At 49.7% G+C, this 22,700-nt stretch overlaps 1 protein-coding gene across 1 annotated transcript in view; it reads right to left on the bottom strand.

Annotated features, from left to right (window-relative positions):
* The window catches only part of KIF6 (kinesin family member 6), a 336,021-nt gene that overhangs the window by 120,383 nt on the left and 192,938 nt on the right, over positions 1-22,700 (bottom strand). The window contains exons 12-13 of the mRNA XM_040347859.1: positions 15,210-15,354; positions 10,131-10,349 (exon numbers count right to left, since the gene is read on the bottom strand). Coding sequence (XP_040203793.1) covers positions 10,131-10,349; positions 15,210-15,354 — 364 coding nt within the window. The remainder of the gene's footprint in view (positions 1-10,130; positions 10,350-15,209; positions 15,355-22,700) is intronic.

Raw genomic sequence — 22,700 nt, 5'->3', positions numbered from 1 at the left:
CCAACCCCATCCATCTACCCCAACCCCATCCATCTACCCCAACCCCATCCATCTACCCCAACCCCATCCATCTACCCCCAACCCCATCCATCTACCTCCAACCCCATCCATCTACCCCCAACCCCATCCATCTACCCCAACCCCATCCATCTACCCCCAACCCCAATCATCTACCCCAACCCCATCCATCTACCCCCAACCCCATCCATCTACCTCCAACCCCATCCATCTACCCCCAACCCCATCCATCTACCTCCAACCCCATCCATCTACCCCAACCCCATCCATCTACCCCCCCAACCCCATACATCTACCCCAACCCCATTCATCTACCCCCAACCCCAATCATCTACCCCAACCCCATTCATCTATCCCTCAGCCTATACCCATCCCTACCTCATCCATCTACCCTCAAGCCCAACCATCTACCCCCAACCCCATCCATCTACCCCCAACCCCATCCATCTACCCCCAACCCCATCCATCTACCTCCAACCCCATCCATCTACCCCCAATCCCAATCATCTACCCCAACCCCATCCATCTACCCCAACCCCATCCATCTACCTCCAACCCCATCCATCTACCCCCAACCCCATCAATCTACCCCCAACCCCAATCATCTACCCCAACCCCATCCATCTACCTCCAACCCCATCCATCTACCCCCAACCCCAATCATCTACCCCAACCCCATCCATCTACCCCCAACCCCAATCATCTACCCCAACCCCATCCATCTACCTCCAACCCCATTCATCTATCCCTCAGCCTATACCCCTCCCTACCTCATCCATCTACCCCCCAACCCCATCCATCTACTCTCAACCCCATCCATCTACTCTCAACCCCATCCATCTACCCCCAACCCCATCCATTTACCCCCAACCCCATCTATCTACCCCCAACCCCATCAAACTACCCCCAACCCCAATCATCTACCCCAACCCCATCCATCTACCTCCAACCCCATTCATCTATCCCTCACCCTCTACCCCTCCCTACCTCATCCATCTACCCCCAACCCCAACCATCTACTCCCAACCCCATCCATCTACCCCAACCATCTACCCCCAACCCCATCTATCTACCCCCAACCCCATCCATCTACCCCCAACCCCATCCATCTACCCCCAACCCCATTCATCTATCCCTCAGCCTATACCCCCTCCCTACCCCATCCATCTACTCTCAAGCCCAACCATCTACCCCCAACCCCATCCATCTACTCTCAATCCCATCCATCTACCCCCAACCCCATCCATCTACCTATAACCCCATCCATTTACCCCCAACCCCATCCATCTACCCCCAACCCCATCCATCTACCTCCAACCCCATCCATCTACCTCCAACCCCATTCATCTATCCCTCAGCCTATACCCCTCCCTACCTCATCCATCTACCCCCAACCCCAACCATCTACTCCCAACCCCATCCATCTACCCCAACCCCATCCATCTACCGCCAACCCCATCCATCTACCGCCAACCCCATCCATCTACCGCCAACCCCATCCATCTACCTCCAACCCCATCCATCTACCTCCAACCCCATTCATCTATCCCTCAGCCTATACCCCCTCCCTACCCCATCCATCTACTCTCAAGCCCAACCATCTACCCCCAACCCCATCCATCTACTCTCAACCCCATCCATCTACCCCCAACCCCATCCATCTACCCCCAACCCCATCCATCTACCTCCAACCCCATTCATCTACCTCCAACCCCATTCATCTACCTCCAACCCCATTCATCTATCCCTCAGCCTATACCCCTCCCTACCTCATCCATCTACCCCCAACCCCAACCATCTACTCCCAACCCCATCCATCTACCCCAACCCCATCCATCTACCGCCAACCCCATCCATCTACCGCCAACCCCATTCATCTACCTCCAACCCCATCCATCTACCTCCAACCCCATCCATCTACCCCCAACCCCATCAATCTACCCCCAACCCCAATCATCTACCCCCAACCCCATCCATCTACCCCCAACCCCATCCATCTACCCCAACCCCATCCATCTACCCCCAACCCCATCCATCTACCCCCAACCCCATCCATCTACCCCCAACCCCATCCATCTACCTCCAACCCCATCCATCTACCTCCAACCCCATCCATCTACCTCCAACCCCATCCATCTACCCCCAACCCCATCCATCTACCTTCAACCCCATTCATCTATCCCTCAGCCTATACCCCTCCCTACCCCATCCACCTACTCTCAACCCCATCCATCTAACCCAACCCCATTCATCTACCTATAACCCCATCCATTTACCCCCAACCCCATCCATTTACCCCCAACCCCATCCATCTACCCCCAACCCCATCCATCTATCCCTCACCCTATACCCCTCCCTACCTCATCCATCTACCCCCAACCCCATCCATCTACCCCCAACCCATCCATCTACCCCCAACCCATCCATCTACTCTCAACCTCATCCATTTACTCCACACCCTGTCCATCTACTCTCAACCCCATCCATCTACCCCCAACCCATCCATCTACCCCAACCCCATCCATCTACTCCCAACCCCATCCATCTACCCCAACCCCATCCATCTACTCTCAACCTCATCCATTTACTCCACACCCTGTCCATCTACTCTCAACCCCATCCATCTACCCCCAACCCATCCATCTACCCCAACCCCATCCATCTACCCCCAACCCCATCCATCTACCCCAACCCCATCCATCTACTCTCAACCTCATCCATTTACTCCACACCCTGTCCATCTACCCCCCCCCCCCCCCCCCCGTAACATGAATCCCCAGAGCACACGGCAAGGCCAAAAACAAGCATCTTCGTAAAAACATGGGGAAGTGCAGACAGGTCAAAAGGGAAGGGATACAAACATGTAATACGGATTTCTCACTGCAGAAGGGTCACCATGAACAACAAAAGCTGGATCTATCAAAAAAACGACCCATCCTGTCCCTTTAACGACCACATGGCGCGTTCGGCTTTGTTTTGAGACGTCGGTTTCAGAAAAGCAGAAATGTAAAGAATGTGAATAGATTTCTTTACCCATCGACATCGAACGTCATAAAACATAAAAATAAGAAGGCCGAAGCATATTTATGAGTTTTATCTTGGAGCCAAACGATGAGATTGCCGTTATCAGAAATGAAGTTATAAAAAAGGGGGAAAAGTTCATGGAAAGCATTGCAAAAAATCTGAGTAACCCCCCCCCCCCCATAAATCTAACCTCACAAAAAAATCTGAGTACCCCCCCCCCCCCTCATAAATCTAACCTCACAAAAAAATCTGAGTACCCCCCCCCCATAAATCTAACCTCACAAAAAAATCTGAGTACCCCCCCCCCCCCCATAAATCTAACCTCACAAAAAAAATCTGAGTACCCCCCCCCCCCCCCCCCCGTAAATCTAACCTCACAAATTAAATCTGAAGTGTTCTGTGTTACAAATAATGACCCCCCCCCTACCCCTCACTCCCCCCCACTCCTCCTCCATTCATCTGATTTATCATCAGAGCTCTGTATGTCAAGAGGACCTGTCACCCGGCATCAACGTCCCGCTATAAAATCCTACAAGTAATTGATTTTATTAGCGCTGAAGGACAATAAAGGAAGAAACATTTTACTACATACAGTTGACTTGAGCAATTCGGCCAATAGCCTTAAATGACATCTATCATATATCAATGGGAGGGCCAAATCCCTCCAAATGTTCTACCCTGCTGGAGGACTCTGCTCCTTCCTCCAGAACTCTCCTCTCCTGAAATACTCTGCTCTGCTGGAGGACTCTGCTCCTTCCTCTATAACTCTCCTCTCCTGAAATACTCTGCACTGCTGGAGGCCTGTTCTTCCTCTTGGTTGAGCTCGGAGTTCCATGCCTCTGGACTCGCTGTGCGGCTCAAACAGTTAAAGGAAGCAGCTGTGACTCAGAGAGATTTCAGAGCTGTTGAACGGTTCCAGGTGATGAGTTGGACGCCATGAACAGCGAGCGCGCGGTATGAGCGAGGCTCACACAGACTGCTCTTATGTTAAGGAGAACAATATGACCATTTTCTAAACTTTATGGTCAAAAAAAAAGAAGAAGAAAAGATTTGCAAAATTTCAGTAGTATAAAAGCCCTCATATGGGGAGGGGCCGGCACCGGCCGGCATGGGGAGGGGCCAGCATGGGGAGGGGCCGGCACCGGCCTGCATGGGGAGGGGCCGGCACGGGGAGGGGCCGGCACTTATAGGATGGAACCCCGAGGTGACTTTTATGTCACATTACAAGAGATTCAGGGGCGCGGACAATTCATAGGACGCGTGAAGAAGCCAAGAAAACATGGAATGTAGAAAGAGACACAAGGGGGGCTGCTTCCTGCAATACATCCATGAGGAGTATCTAAAGCATGTGGTCACACCTCTGAAGCTGCGATTTAGGGGTGATCGCTGTTCCGCAGCCTTCACAGGGAACTTTGCACGGTGGCAGGCTGGGGATGAACACAATATTGTCCATGTGTCTTCTCCCAGATCTGTGCAGTAATCCATTGTGAGACTTCCTCTAATAAGGACCGCCCACTGCTGCCCTCTCTCCTTGTGCAGGGTAACTGGTCTAGTCTCCGCCCCTTCTATTGTTTTCTGCAGGCAGCCTCTAGTGGGTGGAGCCTGCTGGGCCCCTCCCACAGCTGTGCTCTCTCTCCTTGTGCAGGGAGACTGGTCTCGTCTCCGCCCCTTCTATTGTTTTCTGCAGGCAGCCTCTAGTGGGTGGAGCCTACTAGGCCCCTCCCACAGCTGTGCTCTCTCTCCTTGTGCAGGGTGACTGGTCTTATCTCCACCCCTCCTGTAGTTTTCTACAGGCAGTCTCCAGTGGGTGGAGCCCTCTGGGCCCCTCCCACAGCTCTGCTCTGCTTGGGGAGGGGGATTGGTTGCATCTCCGTCCCTCCTGTAGTTTTCTGCCAGCAGCTTATAGTGGGTTGAGCCTGTTGGGCCCCTCCCACGGCTCTGCTCTCTCTCCTTGTGCAGGGTGACTGGTCATATCTCCACCTCTCCTGTAGTTTTCTACAAGCAGTCTCTAGTGGGTGGAGCCTTCTGGGACCCTCCCACAGCTCTGCTTGGGAAGGGTGATCGGTCTCGTCTCCGCCCCCTCCTGTAGTTTTCTGCCTGTAGGGCCCCTCCCACGGATCTGCTCTCTTTCCATGTGCAGGGGGACTGGTCTTGTCTCCGCCCCTCATGTAGTTTTCTAAAGGCAGGATCTAGTGGGTGGAGCCTGTTGGGTTCCTCCTACAGCTCTGCTCTCTGTCCTTGTGCAGGGGGACTGGTCTCGCCCCCCCCCCTATCATTGGTGTCAGTGGGAGGAATAGTGTCCCATCATTGGTGTCAGTGGGAGGAATAGTGTCCCATCATTGGTGTCAGTGGGAGGAATAGTGTCCCATCATTGGTATCAGTGGGAGGCATAGTGTCCCATCATTGGTGTCAGTGGGGGGAATAGTGTCCCATCATTGGTGTCAGTGGGGGAATAGTGTCCCATCATTGGTATCAGTGGGAGGCATAGTGTCCCATCATTGGTGTCAGTGGGGGGAATAGTGTCCCATCTTTGGTGTCACTGAGAGGCATAGTGTCCCATCATTGGTGTCAGTGGGAGGCATAGTGTCCCATCATTGGTGTCAGTGGGAGGAATAGTGTCCCATCATTGGTATCAGTGGGAGGAATAGTGCCCCATCATTGGTGTCAGTGGGAGGCCTAGTGCCCCTTCATTGGTGTCAGTGGGAGGAATAGTGTCCCATCATTGGTGTCAGTGGGAGGAATAGTGTCCCATCATTGGTGTCAGTGGGAGGAATAGTGTCCCATCATTGGTGTCAGTGGGAGGAATAGTGTCCCATCATTGGTGTCAGTGGGAGGAATAGTGCCCCATCATTGGTGTCAGTGGGAGGAATAGTGTCCCATCATTGGTGTCAGTGGGAGGCATAGTGCCCCATCATTGGTGTCAGTGGGAGGAATAGTGTCCCATCATTGGTGTCAGTGGGAGGAATAGTGTCCCATCATTGGTGTCAGTGGGAGGAATAGTGTCCCATCATTGGTATCAGTGGGAGGCATAGTGCCCCACCATTGGTATTAGTGGGAGGCATAGTGCCCCATCATTGGTATCAGTGGGAGGAATAGTGTCCCATCATTGGTATCAGTGGGAGGAATAGTGTCCCATCATTGGTGTCAGTGGGAGGAATAGTGTCCCAACATTGGTATCAGTGGGAGGAATAGTGCCCCATCATTGGTGTCAGTGGGAGGAATAGTGTCCCATCATTGGTGTCAGTGGGAGGCATAGTGCCCCATCATTGGTGTCAGTGGGAGGAATAGTGTCCCATCATTGGTGTCAGTGGGAGGAATAGTGTCCCATCATTGGTATCAGTGGGAGGAATAGTGCCCCATCATTGGTATCAGTGGGAGGCATAGTGCCCCATCATTGGTATCAGTGGGAGGAATAGTGTCCCATCATTGGTATCAGTGGGAGGAATAGTGTCCCATCTTTGGTGTCACTGAGAGGCATAGTGTCCCATCATTGGTGTCAGTGGGAGGCATAGTGTCCCATCATTGGTGTCAGTGGGAGGAATAGTGTCCCATCATTGGTATCAGTGGGAGGAATAGTGCCCCATCATTGGTGTCAGTGGGAGGCCTAGTGCCCCTTCATTGGTGTCAGTGGGAGGAATAGTGTCCCATCATTGGTGTCAGTGGGAGGAATAGTGTCCCATCATTGGTGTCAGTGGGAGGAATAGTGTCCCATCATTGGTGTCAGTGGGAGGAATAGTGTCCCATCATTGGTGTCAGTGGGAGGAATAGTGCCCCATCATTGGTGTCAGTGGGAGGAATAGTGCCCCATCATTGGTGTCAGTGGGAGGCATAGTGCCCCATCATTGGTGTCAGTGGGAGGAATAGTGTCCCATCATTGGTGTCAGTGGGAGGAATAGTGTCCCATCATTGGTGTCAGTGGGAGGAATAGTGTCCCATCATTGGTGTCAGTGGGAGGAATAGTGTCCCATCATTGGTATCAGTGGGAGGCATAGTGCCCCACCATTGGTATTAGTGGGAGGCATAGTGCCCCATCATTGGTATCAGTGGGAGGAATAGTGTCCCATCATTGGTATCAGTGGGAGGAATAGTGTCCCATCATTGGTGTCAGTGGGAGGAATAGTGTCCCAACATTGGTATCAGTGGGAGGAATAGTGCCCCATCATTGGTGTCAGTGGGAGGAATAGTGTCCCATCATTGGTGTCAGTGGGAGGCATAGTGCCCCATCATTGGTGTCAGTGGGAGGAATAGTGTCCCATCATTGGTGTCAGTGGGAGGAATAGTGTCCCATCATTGGTGTCAGTGGGAGGAATAGTGTCCCATCATTGGTATCAGTGGGAGGCATAGTGCCCCATCATTGGTATCAGTGGGAGGAATAGTGTCCCATCATTGGTATCAGTGGGAGGAATAGTGTCCCATCATTGGTGTCAGTGGGAGGAATAGTGTCCCATCATTGGTATCAGTGGGAGGAATAGTGTCCCATCATTGGTGTCAGTGGGAGGAATAGTGTCCCATCATTGGTGTCAGTGGGAGGAATAGTGTCCCAACATTGGTGTCAGTGGGAGGCATAGTGCCCCATCATTGGTGTCAGTGCTCACATACCTCCCCCTATAACCCCCCCATACACGCAGTGCCAGACTTTCCATCTATAGAACACAGAACAAGGCCAAAGTGAGGCTCGCTCGGCTCCAACTTTCTCCCAAACTTTTGTTCTCTGAATGTATATTACATGTTGCTGGCAGAGTCCGGCGTACATCTGGAGGCGCATATCTTACCATATAAGTATCTGGATGAGGGTTCCACGTGTTTCCATGGGGAGAAGAACGAGATCCCAGAGAACAGGTCAGGACTGGAAGATCCACGCGATTGGTGACTGCGGTGTCCATGTGGCCAAATCTGCCGCAGTTCAATCTGGTCACCTGACCAAAAAATGCCGGGAAGGCCGGACTCTTCCTGCATCGGGAGCTTCGACCTATTAAACCATGCCGGGCACTTTCACCCCCTTCCTGCCCAGGCCAATTCTCAGCTTTCAGCGCTCTCACACTTTGAATGACAATTGCGCGGTCATGCTACACATATGATTTTTTTATAATCTTATTCACACAAATAGAGCTTTCTTTTGGTGGATTTTAATCATCACTGGCATTTAAAAAAAAAAAAAAAAGACAAACATTTAAAAAAATAAAAAATAAATAAAAAAGTTTCTCTTAGTTTCTGTCAGTAAATTTTGTAAAATAAGTTATTTTTGTTCTTCACTGATGGGTACTGATCAAGTGGCACTTATGGGCACTCATCAAGTGGCACTTATGGGCACTCATCAAGTGGCATTTATGGGCACTGATCAGGCGCCACTTATGGGCAATAAGTGCCACTGATCAGGCGGTGCATTGCCACGAAATGAGATTTGCCATCGGATGAGATGGTCCGCCTCCATCACATCCTATTGGCTCACTCCTGTCACGTGACATATTTAAACGTCAAGTATCGACGCAAACATCAGTCTCAGCTAGGCTATCATAGGGAGAGGATCTCCTCTCCCTGTGATAGCTGAAGCTGCACAGAGCTGGTGCACAGAGCTATTTGCGTAGTGCTGCGCCTGCGCACTACTACTTTACCTGCACCCGATGCTCTACTTTCTGTTCCCCGTTCCCTGAGCCTTAACGGGGGACGGGGAGTAGAGCTGCAGGCGCGGGGTGTGGTTAGCGCTGGCGGGAGGCACGCTGACAGCGCTATCGGGCATTGGGATCCCGATAGCGCTGTGGATCTATCGCGCTCGCGGGGAGGCATGACAGCGCTATCGGGCAGAGGGATCCCGATATCGCTGTAGATCCCGAAGTGACATTGTAATGAAGGAGAACATTTATTAGCCTAGTAAATGTATGAGCTTCTGTGGCCCGATTCCGCTCTCGGAATCGGGCCACAGAGGCCATGTGAGCTCCGTGCAGCTTCAGCTATCACAGGGAGAGGAGATCCTCTCCCTATGATAGCCTAGCTGAGACTGATGTTCGCGTCGATACTTGACGTTTAAATATGTCACGTGACAGGAGTGAGCCAATAGGATGTGATGGAGGCGGACCATCTCATCCGATGGCAAATCTCATTTTGTGGCAATGCAGGGGCACTTATGGGCACTGATCAGGCTCCACTTATGGACACTGATCAGGCGCCACTCATGGGCTCTAAGTGGCACTGATCAGGCGCCACTTATGGGCACTAATTAAGTGGCACTTATGGGCACTGATCAAGCGCCACTTATGGGGACTAAGTGCCACTGATCAAGCGCCACTTATGGGCACTAAGTGCCACTGATCAGGCGCCACTTATGGGCACTGATCAGGCGCCACTTATGGGCACTGAGTGCCACTGATCAGGCGCCACTTATGGGCACTGATCAGGTGCCACTTATGAGCACTGATCAGGCACCACTTATGGGCACTGATTAAGTGGCACTTATGGGCACTGATCAGGCAGCGCTTATGGGCACTGATCAGGCAGCACTTATGGGCACTGATCAGGCGGCACTTATGGGCACTGATCAGGTGCCACTTATGGGCACTGATCAGGCGCCACTTATGGGCACTGATTAAGTGGCACTTATGGGCACTGATCAGGCAGCGCTTATGGGCACTGATCAGGCGGCACTTATGGGCACTGATCAGGCGGCACTTATGGGCACTGATCAGGCGGCACTTATGGGCACTGATCAGGCGGCACTTATGGGCACTGATCAGGTGGCATTAATATGCAGAACTGATGAGCACTGATAGATGGCACTGATGGGTAGAGCTGCACGATTAATTGTTAAAAAAATATCGCGATCTTGACTCAAACCTCCCTCACGACCTCTATGCAGAATTTCCCGCTTCATTCATGTAACGAGTGTAGAGACTTCTCTGCTCACTCAAAAGAAAAAGAAAAAAAACAGGCAGCCTGCCAAGTTTTTCACAACATTGTCCACGCTGCTAGATAACTAGAAACATTGTAACTTCGGTCTGTAAATGAGGTCAGTTTAACCAATTAAAAACGAACTGGCGTCATAGAGGAACGTGTGCGTTGGCAATAGTGCGTTGGTGTAGGTTGAGGTCACCTACCTGTCCTCTTCTGGAAAGCCAGGGGTCTGGACTCTGTCGCCATGCTGTTGCCGGCTTGCTGGAGGGATGAAGCCTTGGGTGTGGGAGGAGCCTTCCATGCTGGTCTTCCACCAAGGCTGGCATCGCTGGGTGAACGAAGCTGGCCTCCAGACTGGCTCATTTCATAGGTGGCATCCTGGTTCCTCTTCTTCTCCTTCTTCAACATGCTGACTAAAATATCTGAATATTGGCAATAGGAATAATTATTTTATAATAAAAATGGCTGCATTTGCTAAAGATTTTTTTAGGAGCAATAGAAGCTTATTAACCCCTTCCATACCAGGGGGCACTTACGCACCTTCCCGCCCAGGCCAATTTTCAGCTTTCAGCACTGTCGCACTTGAAATGAAAATTGCGCGGTCATGCTACACTGTACCCAAACAAAATTGGCGTCCTTTTTTCCCCACAAATAGAGCTTTCTTTTGGTGGTATTCGAACACCTCTGAAAAAAATTACATTTTTATTTTTTTCTGTTATTTTTTTTGTAAATAAGTAAGTTTTCTCTTTCAATTACGGGCACTGATATGGCGGCACTGATGAGATGGCACTGATGGACATCGATGAGGTAGTACTGATGGGCACTGATATGGCGGCACTGATGGGCACCGATGAGGTAGTACTGATGGGCACTGGAGGCGGCGCTGGTATGCGGCACTGATGAGCACTCATAGGCGGCACTGATGGGCAATCATAGGCGGCACTGATGGGCACTCATAGGCGGCACTGATGGGCACTCATGGGTGGCACTGATGGGCACTCATGGGTGGCACTGATGGGCACTGATAGGTGGGCACTGGGCATGGATGGGCACTGTGGGGTGGCACTGATGGACACTGTGGGGTGGCACTGATGGATCCATGTTGCCAGTCAGTGCCCATTTGTGGGCACTGATTGGCATCTTTTTTTTTTTAATGCCCTTTTTTTACTGATTTTTTTATTGCTCCTTTTTTTTTTTGCCCTTCCCTGGTGGTCCAGTGTGGTGAAACCTGAGGGGGGGGCTGCGCTGATACACAATCCGCGTGAACCCCCCTGTCAGGAGAGCCACCAATCGGCTCTCCTCTACTCGCGAGTGAGGAAGAGCCATCAACGGCTCTTCCTGTTTACATCGTGATCAGCCGTGATTGGACACGGCTGATCACGTGGTAAAGAGCCTCCGCCGGAGGCTCTTTACCGAGATCGGAGATGCAGGGTGTCAGAGTGACACCCCGCACCACTGATCGCCGTGCTGCGCGCCCCCACGGGCGCGCACGGCATGAAATCCTGCAGGACGTCAAGTCAGGATTTCACAACCACTTCCTGGACGTCAATCTTTTATTGACCGGGCGAGAAGTGGTTAAACACTTGCCGACCAGCGCGAATGCCGATATACATTGGCACAATGGCTCGGCTGGGCGTACAGGTATGTCCTCTCTAAGGTGTGGCATTGTGGGCATGCGCGCCGCGAGTCCGACTGCGGGTCCCGCGGACTCAATGCCCGTGGGGTTACCTGCAATCGTCTCACGGAGAAGAAGAACGGGGAAATGCTGATGTAAACAAGGCATTTCCCCATTCTTCCCAATGGCAGGGCACTGATCACCGCTTCCTATAGTCGGAAGCAGTGATCAGTGTCATGTCACACGTAGCCCATCCCCCCTACAGTTAGAACACATCTAGGACACACTTAACCCCTTTCAGCGCCCCATACTGGTTAACCCCTTCCCTGCCAGTGTCATTTTAACAGTAATCAGTGCATTTGTATAGCACTGATCGCTGTATCAATGACAATGGTCCCAAAATGGTGTCAAAAGTGTCCGCCATAATGTCGCAGTCACGGTAAAAAAAATAAAAAAAGCTGATCGCCGCCATTACTACTAAAAAAAAAAAATATTAATAAAAATGCTACAAAATATCCCCTATTTTGTAGATGCTATAACTTTAGCGCAAAGCAATCAATAAACGCTTATTGCGCTTTTTTTTTTAACAATAATATGTAGAAGAATACGTATCGGCCTAAACTGAGGAAAATTAATTTTTTTATATATACATTTTTTGGGGGATATTTATTATAGCAAAAAAGAAAAAATATTGCATTTTTTTTTTAAAAATTTTCGCTCTATTTTTGTTTATAGCGCAAAAAATAAAAACCGCAGAGGTGATCAAATACCACCAAAATAAATCTCTATCTGTGGGAAAAAAAGGACGCCAATTTGGTTTGGGAGCCACGTCGCACGACCGCGCAATTGTCAGTTAAAGCGACGCAGCGCCGAATTGCAAAAAGTGCTCTGGTCTATAGCCAGCCAAATGGTCCGGGGCTGAAGTGGTTAATGTGAACCCAAGAGCTGCGGAGTCGGAGAGGGATTTAGGAACAGTTGCCGTTGGGCGTTTGCCAGAGTCGCAGCATTCTGTATCTAATCTTTATTACAGGGAAAGCTTCTTCTGAAAGAATCAATTATCACCTGATTTCATTTTCCTCTCGGAGCCGAGTCTGAGTGCCGAGGCCCCGAGAGACTCCGAGAGGCTCTGAGAAGCTCGCTGTCTGTCCTCATGCTGATAACACCCGCTGACTGCTGAGTGTGAAATAACAGAGCAAAGTGACTGCTAAACCCCCAACTGCAGAGCTCTGTGATCCCATAAAACACGCCGAGCAGCCGGAGATACCAGAGAGAGGGCGGTTATTGGCACTGTGGCCGGTGTTGGATGTCACACCATTCCTTCTAGTGACACCAATGATGGGACACTATTCCTTCTAGTGACACCAATGATGGGACACTATTCCTCCCACTGACACCAATGATGGGACACTATTCCTCCCACTGACACCAATGATGGGACACTATTCCTCCCACTGATACCAATGATGGGACACTATTCCTCCCACTGACACCAATGATGGGACACTATTCCTCCCACTGACACCAATGATGGGACACTATTCCTCCCACTGACACCAATGATGGGACACTATTCCTCCCACTGACACCAATGATGGGACACTATTCCTCCCACTGACACCAATGATGGGACACTATTCCTCACACTGACACCAATGATGGGGCACTATTCCTCCCACTGATACCAATGATGGGACACTATTCCTCCCACTGACACCAATGATGGGACACTATTCCTCCCACTGACACCAATGATGGGACACTATCCCTCCCACTGACACCAATGATGGGACACTATTCCTCCCACTGATACCAATGATGATACACTATCCCTCCCACTGACACCAATGATGGGACACTATTCCTCCCACTGACACCAATGATGGGACACTATTCCTCCCACTGACACCAATGATGGAGCACTATTCCTCCCACTGACACCAATGATGGGGCACTATTCCTCCCACTGATACCAATGATGGGACACTATTCCTCCCACTGACACCAATGATGGGACACTATTCCTCCCACTGACACCAATGATGGGACACTATTCCTCCCACTGACACCAATGATGGGACACTATTCCTCCCACTGATACCAATGATGATACACTATCCCTCCCACTGATACCAATGATGGGGCACTATTCCTCCCACTGACACCAATGATGGGACACTATTCCTCCCACTGACACCAATGATGGGACACTATCCCTCCCACTGATACCAATGATGGGACACTATTCCTCCCACTGATACCAATGATGATACACTATCCCTCCCACTGACACCAATGATGGGACACTATTCCTCCCACTGACACCAATGATGGAGCACTATTCCTCCCACTGACACCAATGATGGGGCACTATTCCTCCCACTGATACCAATGATGGGACACTATTCCTCCCACTGACACCAATGATGGGACACTATTCCTCCCACTGACACCAATGATGGGACACTATTCCTCCCACTGACACCAATGATGGGACACTATCCCTCCCACTGACACCAATGATGGGACACTATTCCTCCCACTGATACCAATGATGATACACTATGCCTCCCACGGACACCAATGATGGGACACTATTCCTCCCACTGACACCAATGATGGAGCACTATTCCTCCCACTGACACCAATGATGGGGCACTATTCCTCCCACTGATACCAATGATGGGACACTATTCCTCCCACTGACACCAATGATGGGACACTATTCCTCCCACTGACACCAATGATGGGACACTATTCCTCACACTGATACCAATGATGGGGCACCATTCCTCCCACTGACACCAATGATGGGGCACTATTCTTCGCACTGACACCAATGATGGGACACTATTCCTCCCACTGACACCAATGATGGGACACTATTCCTCCCACTGACACCAATGATGGGACACTATTCCTCCCACTGACACCAATGATGGGACACTATTCCTCCCACTGACACCAATGATGGGACACTATTCCTCCCACTGACACCAATGATGGGACACTATTCCTCCCACTGACACCAATGATGGGACACTATTCCTCCCACTGACACCAATGATGGGACACTATTCCTCCCACTGATACCAATGATGGGACACTATTCCTCCCACTGACACCAATGATGGGACACTATTCCCTTCTACTGATACCAATGATGGGACACTATTCCTCCCACTGACACCAATGATGGGACACTATTCCTCCCACTGACACCAATGATGGGACACTATTCCCTTCTACTGATACCAATGATGGGACACTATTCCTCCCACTGACACCAATGATGGGACACTATTCCTCCCACTGACTCCGTATGAAGTCTGCTAATGAACATCTGAAAGATTTAGAGGAGAACTGGGGGAAAGTGCTGTGATCAGAGGAGACCAAAAGGGGACCTACTGAATATTAGGTGGTCATGAAGTGAGAGCTGATCAGTGAGATAGAGAAGAGATTTGTGAATTCTCTACAATGAGTGAATTAATATAATGAATGAATGGAGTGAATGAATGAATAGAGTGAATGAATGGAGAGAATGGAGTGAATGAATGAATGGAGAGAATGGAGTAAATGAATGAATGAGTGAATGAATGAATGGAGTGAATGAATGAATGGAGTGTATGAATGGAGAGAATGAATGGTGTTTGGGGCTGGACAAGGATACTGATTTCATTGTCTCTTTGCTGTAGAAGATCTCGAAGCTTCTTCATTTCTTCGGGACGGACACTAGAAGATCCCGGTCTTTCTGTGGTGGTCTCAGGAGAAGAGATTCCGACGGTTTCAGATGGTTTCCGGTCACGGAAAAGTCTCTGGGAGGCAAACAAAAAGAAAAGGGAATATATTATCTTCATATATCTTTCAAATTGTTAGCCTAGTAGAAAAATAAAATGCATATGAGTATTTCGAAGTAAAGTGGATCCTCGGTTTACGAATAACGCAGTTAACGAGCGTTTTAAATAACGAGCAACTTTTTTTTTTATTCAAGCTAAATGGGGTGTGCGGAAACGCATTTCCCCAGAGGTGCGGGGGGCGCCGGTGACACTAGGAACGGTTAGAGGCCGTTCGGAAATACTCAGAATCACTTGGAAATACTCAGTTCCCGAGTGTTTCCGTACCTTTCCGAGATCAGCCGAGCTGTCCCCGAGTATTTTCGAGGCTCTCTGGCGCCCCCCCATCTCTGGCCACATGCGGTATTGCATGCCATAGAAGTCAATGTGGAACGAATTATCTTTGTTTCCATTGACTTCTATGGGGAAACTTGCTTTGATATGCAAGTGCTTTGGATTACAAGCATTCTTGTAATGGGCGCTGTGCTGATAATCAATGTGCTGATTATCAGCACAGACCCCCCCTCTGACAGGGAGAGCCGCCGATCGATCGTCTCTCCCTGTCAGTGCGAACCGAGGAATGCAATTTACCTGCACTTCCAGGTTCACGTGATGATCAGCTGTGATTGGTCACAGCTGATCACGTGGTAAGAAGCTTCCTTACCACGATCGGAGATGCAGGGTGTCAGAGGCAGTAACAGGTCCTCTTTATGGAGAGATCGGAGGGGGGGGGGCGCTCTGTAAACTTTATTTTTTAAAACTGGCGCCTTTAAGAGGCCAGTAATTCGGGAAGTGATGTCATGACATTGCAATATCGGTAAATATCGGTCATTTATTTGACCGATACTTCTGAAAAAGTCAATATTGGCCGCACTGATAATCGGTCAATCCCTACAGTGTTCCATGACGGCGCAATTACAAGTTGAAGTAGCACAGTGCTAAATGGCAAAAAATGGCCTGGTCATGAAGGGGGTAAAACCTTCCGGAGGTCAAGTGGTTAAATGCGGAACTTCTGATTCCTTACCTTCAGTACAGTAAAGCCGTAGTGAATTTTCCGCATGTCTGCGCCAATGTCTAAGGCGCTCTCGGGGTCTCCATCATCGAGGAAATTGTGTATCTGCTCATCCAGCCTGCAAAAAAATGGAATAAAAAATCTCAGACTAAAGCAAATTCTGTGACAATAAACCACAACTGTCAGATCACCAACTGTTACTGCCTGAGAGACACAAGAGACACAAGAGACACACGAGACACACGAGACACAAGGGATACAAGGGATACAAGAGATACAAGAGACACAAGAGAGACAAGAGACACAAGGGATACAAGGGATACAAGAGATACAAGAGACACAAGGGACACAAGGGATACAAGAGACACAAGGGACACAAGGGATACAAGAGACACAAGGGACACAAGGGATACAAGAGACACAAGGGACACAAGGGATACAAGAGACACAAGGGACACAAGGGATACAAGAGACACAAGGGATACAAGAGACACAAGGGACACAAGAGACACAAGGGACACAAGGGATACAAGAGACACAAGGGACACAAGGGATACAAGAGACACAAGGGACACAAGGGATACAAGAGACACAAGGGACACAAGGGATACAAGAGACACAAGAGACACAAGAGAGACAAGACACACAAGAGACACAAGAGAGACAAGAGACACAAGAGACACAAGAGACACAAGAGACACAAGAGAGACAAGACACACAAGAGACACAAGACACACAAGACACACAAGAGACACAAGAGACACAAGAGACACAAGAGACACAAGGGACACAAGGGACACAAGAGACACAAGAGACACAAGAGACACAAGAGACACAAGAGACACAAGGGATACAAGGGAGACAAGGGACACAAGGGATACAAGAGACACAAGGGATACAAGGGACACAAGAGACACAAGGGATACAAGGGATACAAGGGATACAAGAGACACAAGGGATACAAGGGAGACAAGGGACACAAGAGACACAAGGGATACAAGAGACACAAGGGATACAAGGGACACAAGGGATACAAGAGACACAAGGGATACAAGGGAGACAAGGGACACAAGAGACACAAGGGATACAAGAGACACAAGGGATACAAGGGACACAAGAGACACAAGGGATACAAGGGATACAAGAGACACAAGGGATACAAGGGACACAAGAGACACAAGGGATACAAGGGATACAAGGGATACAAGAGACACAAGGGATACAAGGGAGACAAGGGACACAAGAGACACAAGGGACACAAGGGACACAAGAGACACAAGAGACACAAGGGATACAAGGGATACAAGGGATACAAGGGATACAAGAGACACAAGGGACACAAGGGACACAAGAGACACAAGGGATACAAGGGATACAAGGGACACAAGGGACACAAGAGACACAAGAGACACAAGAGACACAAGGGAGACAAGGGAGACAAGGGACACAAGAGACACAAGGGACACAAGGGAGACAAGGGAGACAAGGGACACAAGAGACACAAGGGACACAAGGGACACAAGAGACACAAGGGATACAAGGGATACAAGGGATACAAGGGATACAAGAGACACAAGGGACACAAGGGACACAAGAGACACAAGGGATACAAGGGATACAAGGGACACAAGGGACACAAGAGACACAAGAGACACAAGAGACACAAGGGAGACAAGGGAGACAAGGGACACAAGAGACACAAGGGACACAAGGGAGACAAGGGAGACAAGGGACACAAGAGACACAAGGGACACAAGGGACACAAGAGACACAAGAGACACAAGGGACACAAGGGACACAAGGGATACAAGGGACACAAGAGACACAACTAGACACAAGGGATACAAGGGATTTCACTTTTTCCACATTTTGTTATGTTACAGCCTCATTCCAAAAATGATTACATTCATTATTTTCCTCAAAATTCGACAAACAATCCCCCAATGACAACGCGAAAGAAGTTTGGTTGAAAATCTTTGCAAATGTATTAAAAATAAAAAAAGGAAAAAAAATCCCATGTACAGAAGTATCTCAGGCTCCTCCCATGTACACAAGTCTCACAGGCTCCTCCCATGTACACAAGTCTCACAGGCTCCTCCCATGTACACAAGTCTCACAGGCTCCTCCCATGTGCACAAGTCTCACAGGCTCCTCCCACGTGCACAAGTCTCACAGGCTCCTCCCATGTGCACAAGTCTCGCAGGCTCCTCCCATGTACACAAGTCTCACAGGCTCCTCCCATGTACACAAGTCTCACAGGCTCCTCCCATGTGCACAAGTCTCACAGGCTCCTCCCATGTGCACAAGTCTCACAGGCTCCTCCCATGTGCACAAGTCTCACAGACTCCTCCCATGTACACAAGTCTCACCCCATGAACATAAGTATCACAGACTACTCCCATGTCTCATAGACTCCTCCCATGTACATAAGTATCACAGGCTCCTCCCATGTGATACTCATGTACATGGGAGGAGCCTGTGATACTCATGCACATGGGAGGAGCCTGTGATACTCATGCACATGGGAGGAGCCTGTGATACTTATGCACACGGGAGGAGCCTGTGATACTTATGCACACGGGAGGAGTCTGTGATACTTATGTACATGGGAGGAGCCTGTGATACTCATACTTATGTACATGGGAGGAGCCTGTGATACTTATGTGCATGGGAGGAGCCTGTGATACTAATGTACATGGGAGGAGCCTGTCATACTTATGTACATGGGAGGAGCCTGTGATACTAATGTACATGGGAGGAGCCTGTGATACTTATTGTACATGGGAGGAGCCTGTGATACTTATTGTACATGGGAGGAGCCTGTCATACTTATTGTACATGGGAGGAGCCTGTGATACTTATGTACATGGGAGGAGCCTGTGATACTTATGTACATGGGAGGAGTCTGTGATACTTATGTACATGGGAGGAGCCTGTGATACTTATGTACATGGGAGGAGTCTGTGATACTTATGTACATGGGAGGAGCCTGTGATACTTATGTACATGGGATTTTTTTTCAGTTTTTATTTTTTATAAATTTGCAAAGATTTCACACAAACTTCTTTCATGTTGTCATTACGGGGGATTGTTCGTAGTTTGTATATTTTAAAGAAAATAATGAATTTAATCTATTTTGGAATAAGGCTGTAACATAACAAAATGTGGAAAAAGTGAAGCGCTGTGAATACTTTCTGTATATTACAGTCGGGATAACAGGTTGTTGATAAAAATATTTACTAAGGACTGGAATTCCTCTCTTGGGATGAATTGAACAGACGAGCAGTGAGCGGCGCGGAGGAGAACGGCGCGGGGGGGGGCGTCCTGTATGGCGGTCCCGGCACTCTTCTCCCCCTATGACAAGTGTGAATATTTTCCTAATAAACGGCTGAGCCAGGAAACGCAATTCGCGAATAAATCAGAAGAAGGAGAACGGCGCACAGAAGCCCAAAAATCAGCCGCAAGAAAAAATGTATGCGAAGAAGGGACTCAGCGATCCAAAATCAGCACGGCGAGGCGCGCTTGTTAATCACATCCCCTGGGAGTCGGACGCGTGTTTTTGGACGCATCCATAAAGGGGCGCAGCTGTTGGTCGAATTCCGAAGATCGAGGTGGTGAGATTTCCATTGATTGATCGCTTGAAATGGCGCCCGTCAAAAGATCGCGCCGAGGCTCTGGACTAGAAATCTCTTCTTTTTTTTTTTTTATGTCAAACTCCTAAAAAAAGGGGCGGGGCCAGCGAAGGAATAAAAATCAGAATTTACGGGAAGGAACGCGCACACTCCTCTCCCTCGTAAAAGGCTCGGCGCTCAGATTTTACCGGATGACCCGTCTGCATATCTCAGCTGTCACTATGACCCGGCGAGCCGCCGCAGCTCAACGGAAAATAATAAAAAATATATTTTTTTTTAATAGGACCAATAAATCTAAAGCGCAAGAGGAGGGCGACAGCGATGACAGCGCCGCGCGGAGATTATCAGCGACTTATCGGAACAGAATGTATCGGGAGATGAAGGTTCTGACCCACGAGGGAGAGATTTCTTCTGACTTTCTGAATCATTTAGAATTCCTTCAACTTTAACAAACATTTACAATTTCTTTATGTGTTTTTGATGCTTTTAGAAGCTTTAATAAAGCTTGGCAAATTCCCAGTGTGTTTTTTTCTATATGTTTTAAAAGGGGCTCAGTAGTGCCTCCAACCAATCAGCAGATTCTCAGCTTATTAGTATCCCCTCCGGTTCAGCAGATCCCCTGCTTGGTAGTACCCCCAGCTCTGCCGATGCCCAATCCAGTAGCACCCCTGGCTTTACTGATCCCCCCACTCAGTAGTACCCCCCAGCAGTAACCCCCAGCTTTGCCATTGCCCAACCCAGTAGCAACCCCAGCTTAATAGATCCCCCACTCAGTAGTGTAACCCCCAGCTCTGCTGATCTCTTACTCAGTAGTAACCCCCAGCTTTGCTAATCCCCCACTCAGTAGTAACCCCCAGCTCTGGTGATCCCCCCACTCAGTAGTAACCCCCAGCTTTGTTGATCCCCCACTCAGTAGTAACCCCCAGCTCTGGTGATCCCCCCACTCAGTAGTATCCCCAGCTCTGCTGATACCCAACCTAGTAGTAACCCCAAGCTTTGCTGATCTCCCACTCAGTAGTAACCCCCAGCTTTGCTGATCCCCCGCTCAGTAGTCCCTTCAGCTTTTCTGATCTCCCACTCAGTAGTAACCCCCAGCTTTGCTGATCCCCCACTCAGTAGTAACCCCCAGCTTAGCCGATCCCCCACTCCGTAGTAACCCCCATCTCTGGTGATCCCCCCACTCAGTAGTAACCCCCAGCTTTGTTGATCCCCTACTCAGTAGTATCCCCAGCTCTGCTGATACCCAACTTAGTAGTAACCCCAGCTTTGCTGATCTCCCACTCAGTAGTAACCCCCAGCTTTGCTGATCCCCCGCTCAGTAGTACCTTCAGCTTTTCTGATCTCCCACTCAGTAGTAACCCCCAGCTTTGCTGATCTCCCACTCAGTAGTAACCCCCAGCTTTGCTGATCCCCCACTCAGTAGTAACCCCCAGCTCTGTTGATCCCCCACTCAGTAGTCCCCCAAGCTTTGCTGATCTCCAACTCCGTAGTAACACCCAGCTTTTCTTATCCCCCACTCAGTAGTAACCCCCAGCTCTGTTCATCCCTCACTCAGTAGTCCCCCAAGCTTTTCTGATCTCCCACTCCATAGTAACCCCCAGCTTTTCTTATCCCCCACTCAGTAGTAACCCCCAGCTCTGTTGATCCCCCACTCAGTAGTCCCCCAAGCTTTGCTGATCTCCAACTCCGTAGTAACCCCCAGCTCTGCTGATCCCCCACTCAGTAGTATCCCCAGCTCTGCTGATCCCCCACTCAGTAGTATTCCCAGCTCTGCTGACCCCCACTCAGTAGTAACCCCCAGCTCTGCTGATCCCCCCACTCAGTAGTACCCTCAGCTTTGCTGATCCCCCGCTTAGTAGTATTCCCACCTTTGCTGATCCCCCCCAGCTTAGTAGTAACCCCCAGCTTTGCTGATCCCCCGCTCAGTAGTACCCCCAGATTTGCTGATCTCCCCACTCACTAATAACCCGCAGCTCTGCTGATCTCCTACTCAGTAGTTCCCCCAGCTTTGCTGATCTCACACTCCATAGTAACCCCCAGCTTTGCTGATCTCACACTCGGTGGTACCCCAGCTTTGCTGATACCCCCCACTCTGTAGAACCCCCAGCTCTGCTTAACCCCACTCAGTAGAAACCCCCTGCTCTGCTGATCCTCTGGTTTCCTCTCTCTCTCTCCGGTTCCTGCTCACCTCCCGCTTTATTGCTCACCGTGCCTCACTACGTGTGACACCTTACTGATCCTCTGTTGTTCAGTCCTCTCTCCGGTCCCCGCTCACCTTCTGCTATAGCGTTCCCATGTTGCACACCACATGTGCCATCTCTGCTTGTTGCCCAGACCCCGCTGACCTTCTTGCTGCTGCACACCAGATGTGACCAGACAGTCCCAGAAAATATATAAACATGAAGCAGAAGTGACTGCTGAAGGTGTCCTACTGGTTGGCCTGTTGGTTTCCCAGTGCATCCTGGGATATCTCACACCTGCAATACCTCCAGAACAAAGCGGAATAAAAGCCCCTCAAAAGCTGCAGGTGCTGTTAACGAGCGTCATCACAGACTTCTATGGAGGCTTTGGAGACGCTTTGACGCACCAAGAAAGTGACATGAGGGATCATTTTTGAAGCAAAGCAAACACAACGTGTGACCAGGACTGTAAGGAACCATTTTATTTATTGACAGGAGCTTTGA

This window comes from Rana temporaria, chromosome 4 (genome assembly GCF_905171775.1).
Source record: "Rana temporaria chromosome 4, aRanTem1.1, whole genome shotgun sequence".
NCBI lineage: Eukaryota > Metazoa > Chordata > Amphibia > Anura > Ranidae > Rana > Rana temporaria.
Note: the sequence above shows the minus strand (reverse complement) of the source record. Positions and strands in the feature narration are given on the sequence as shown.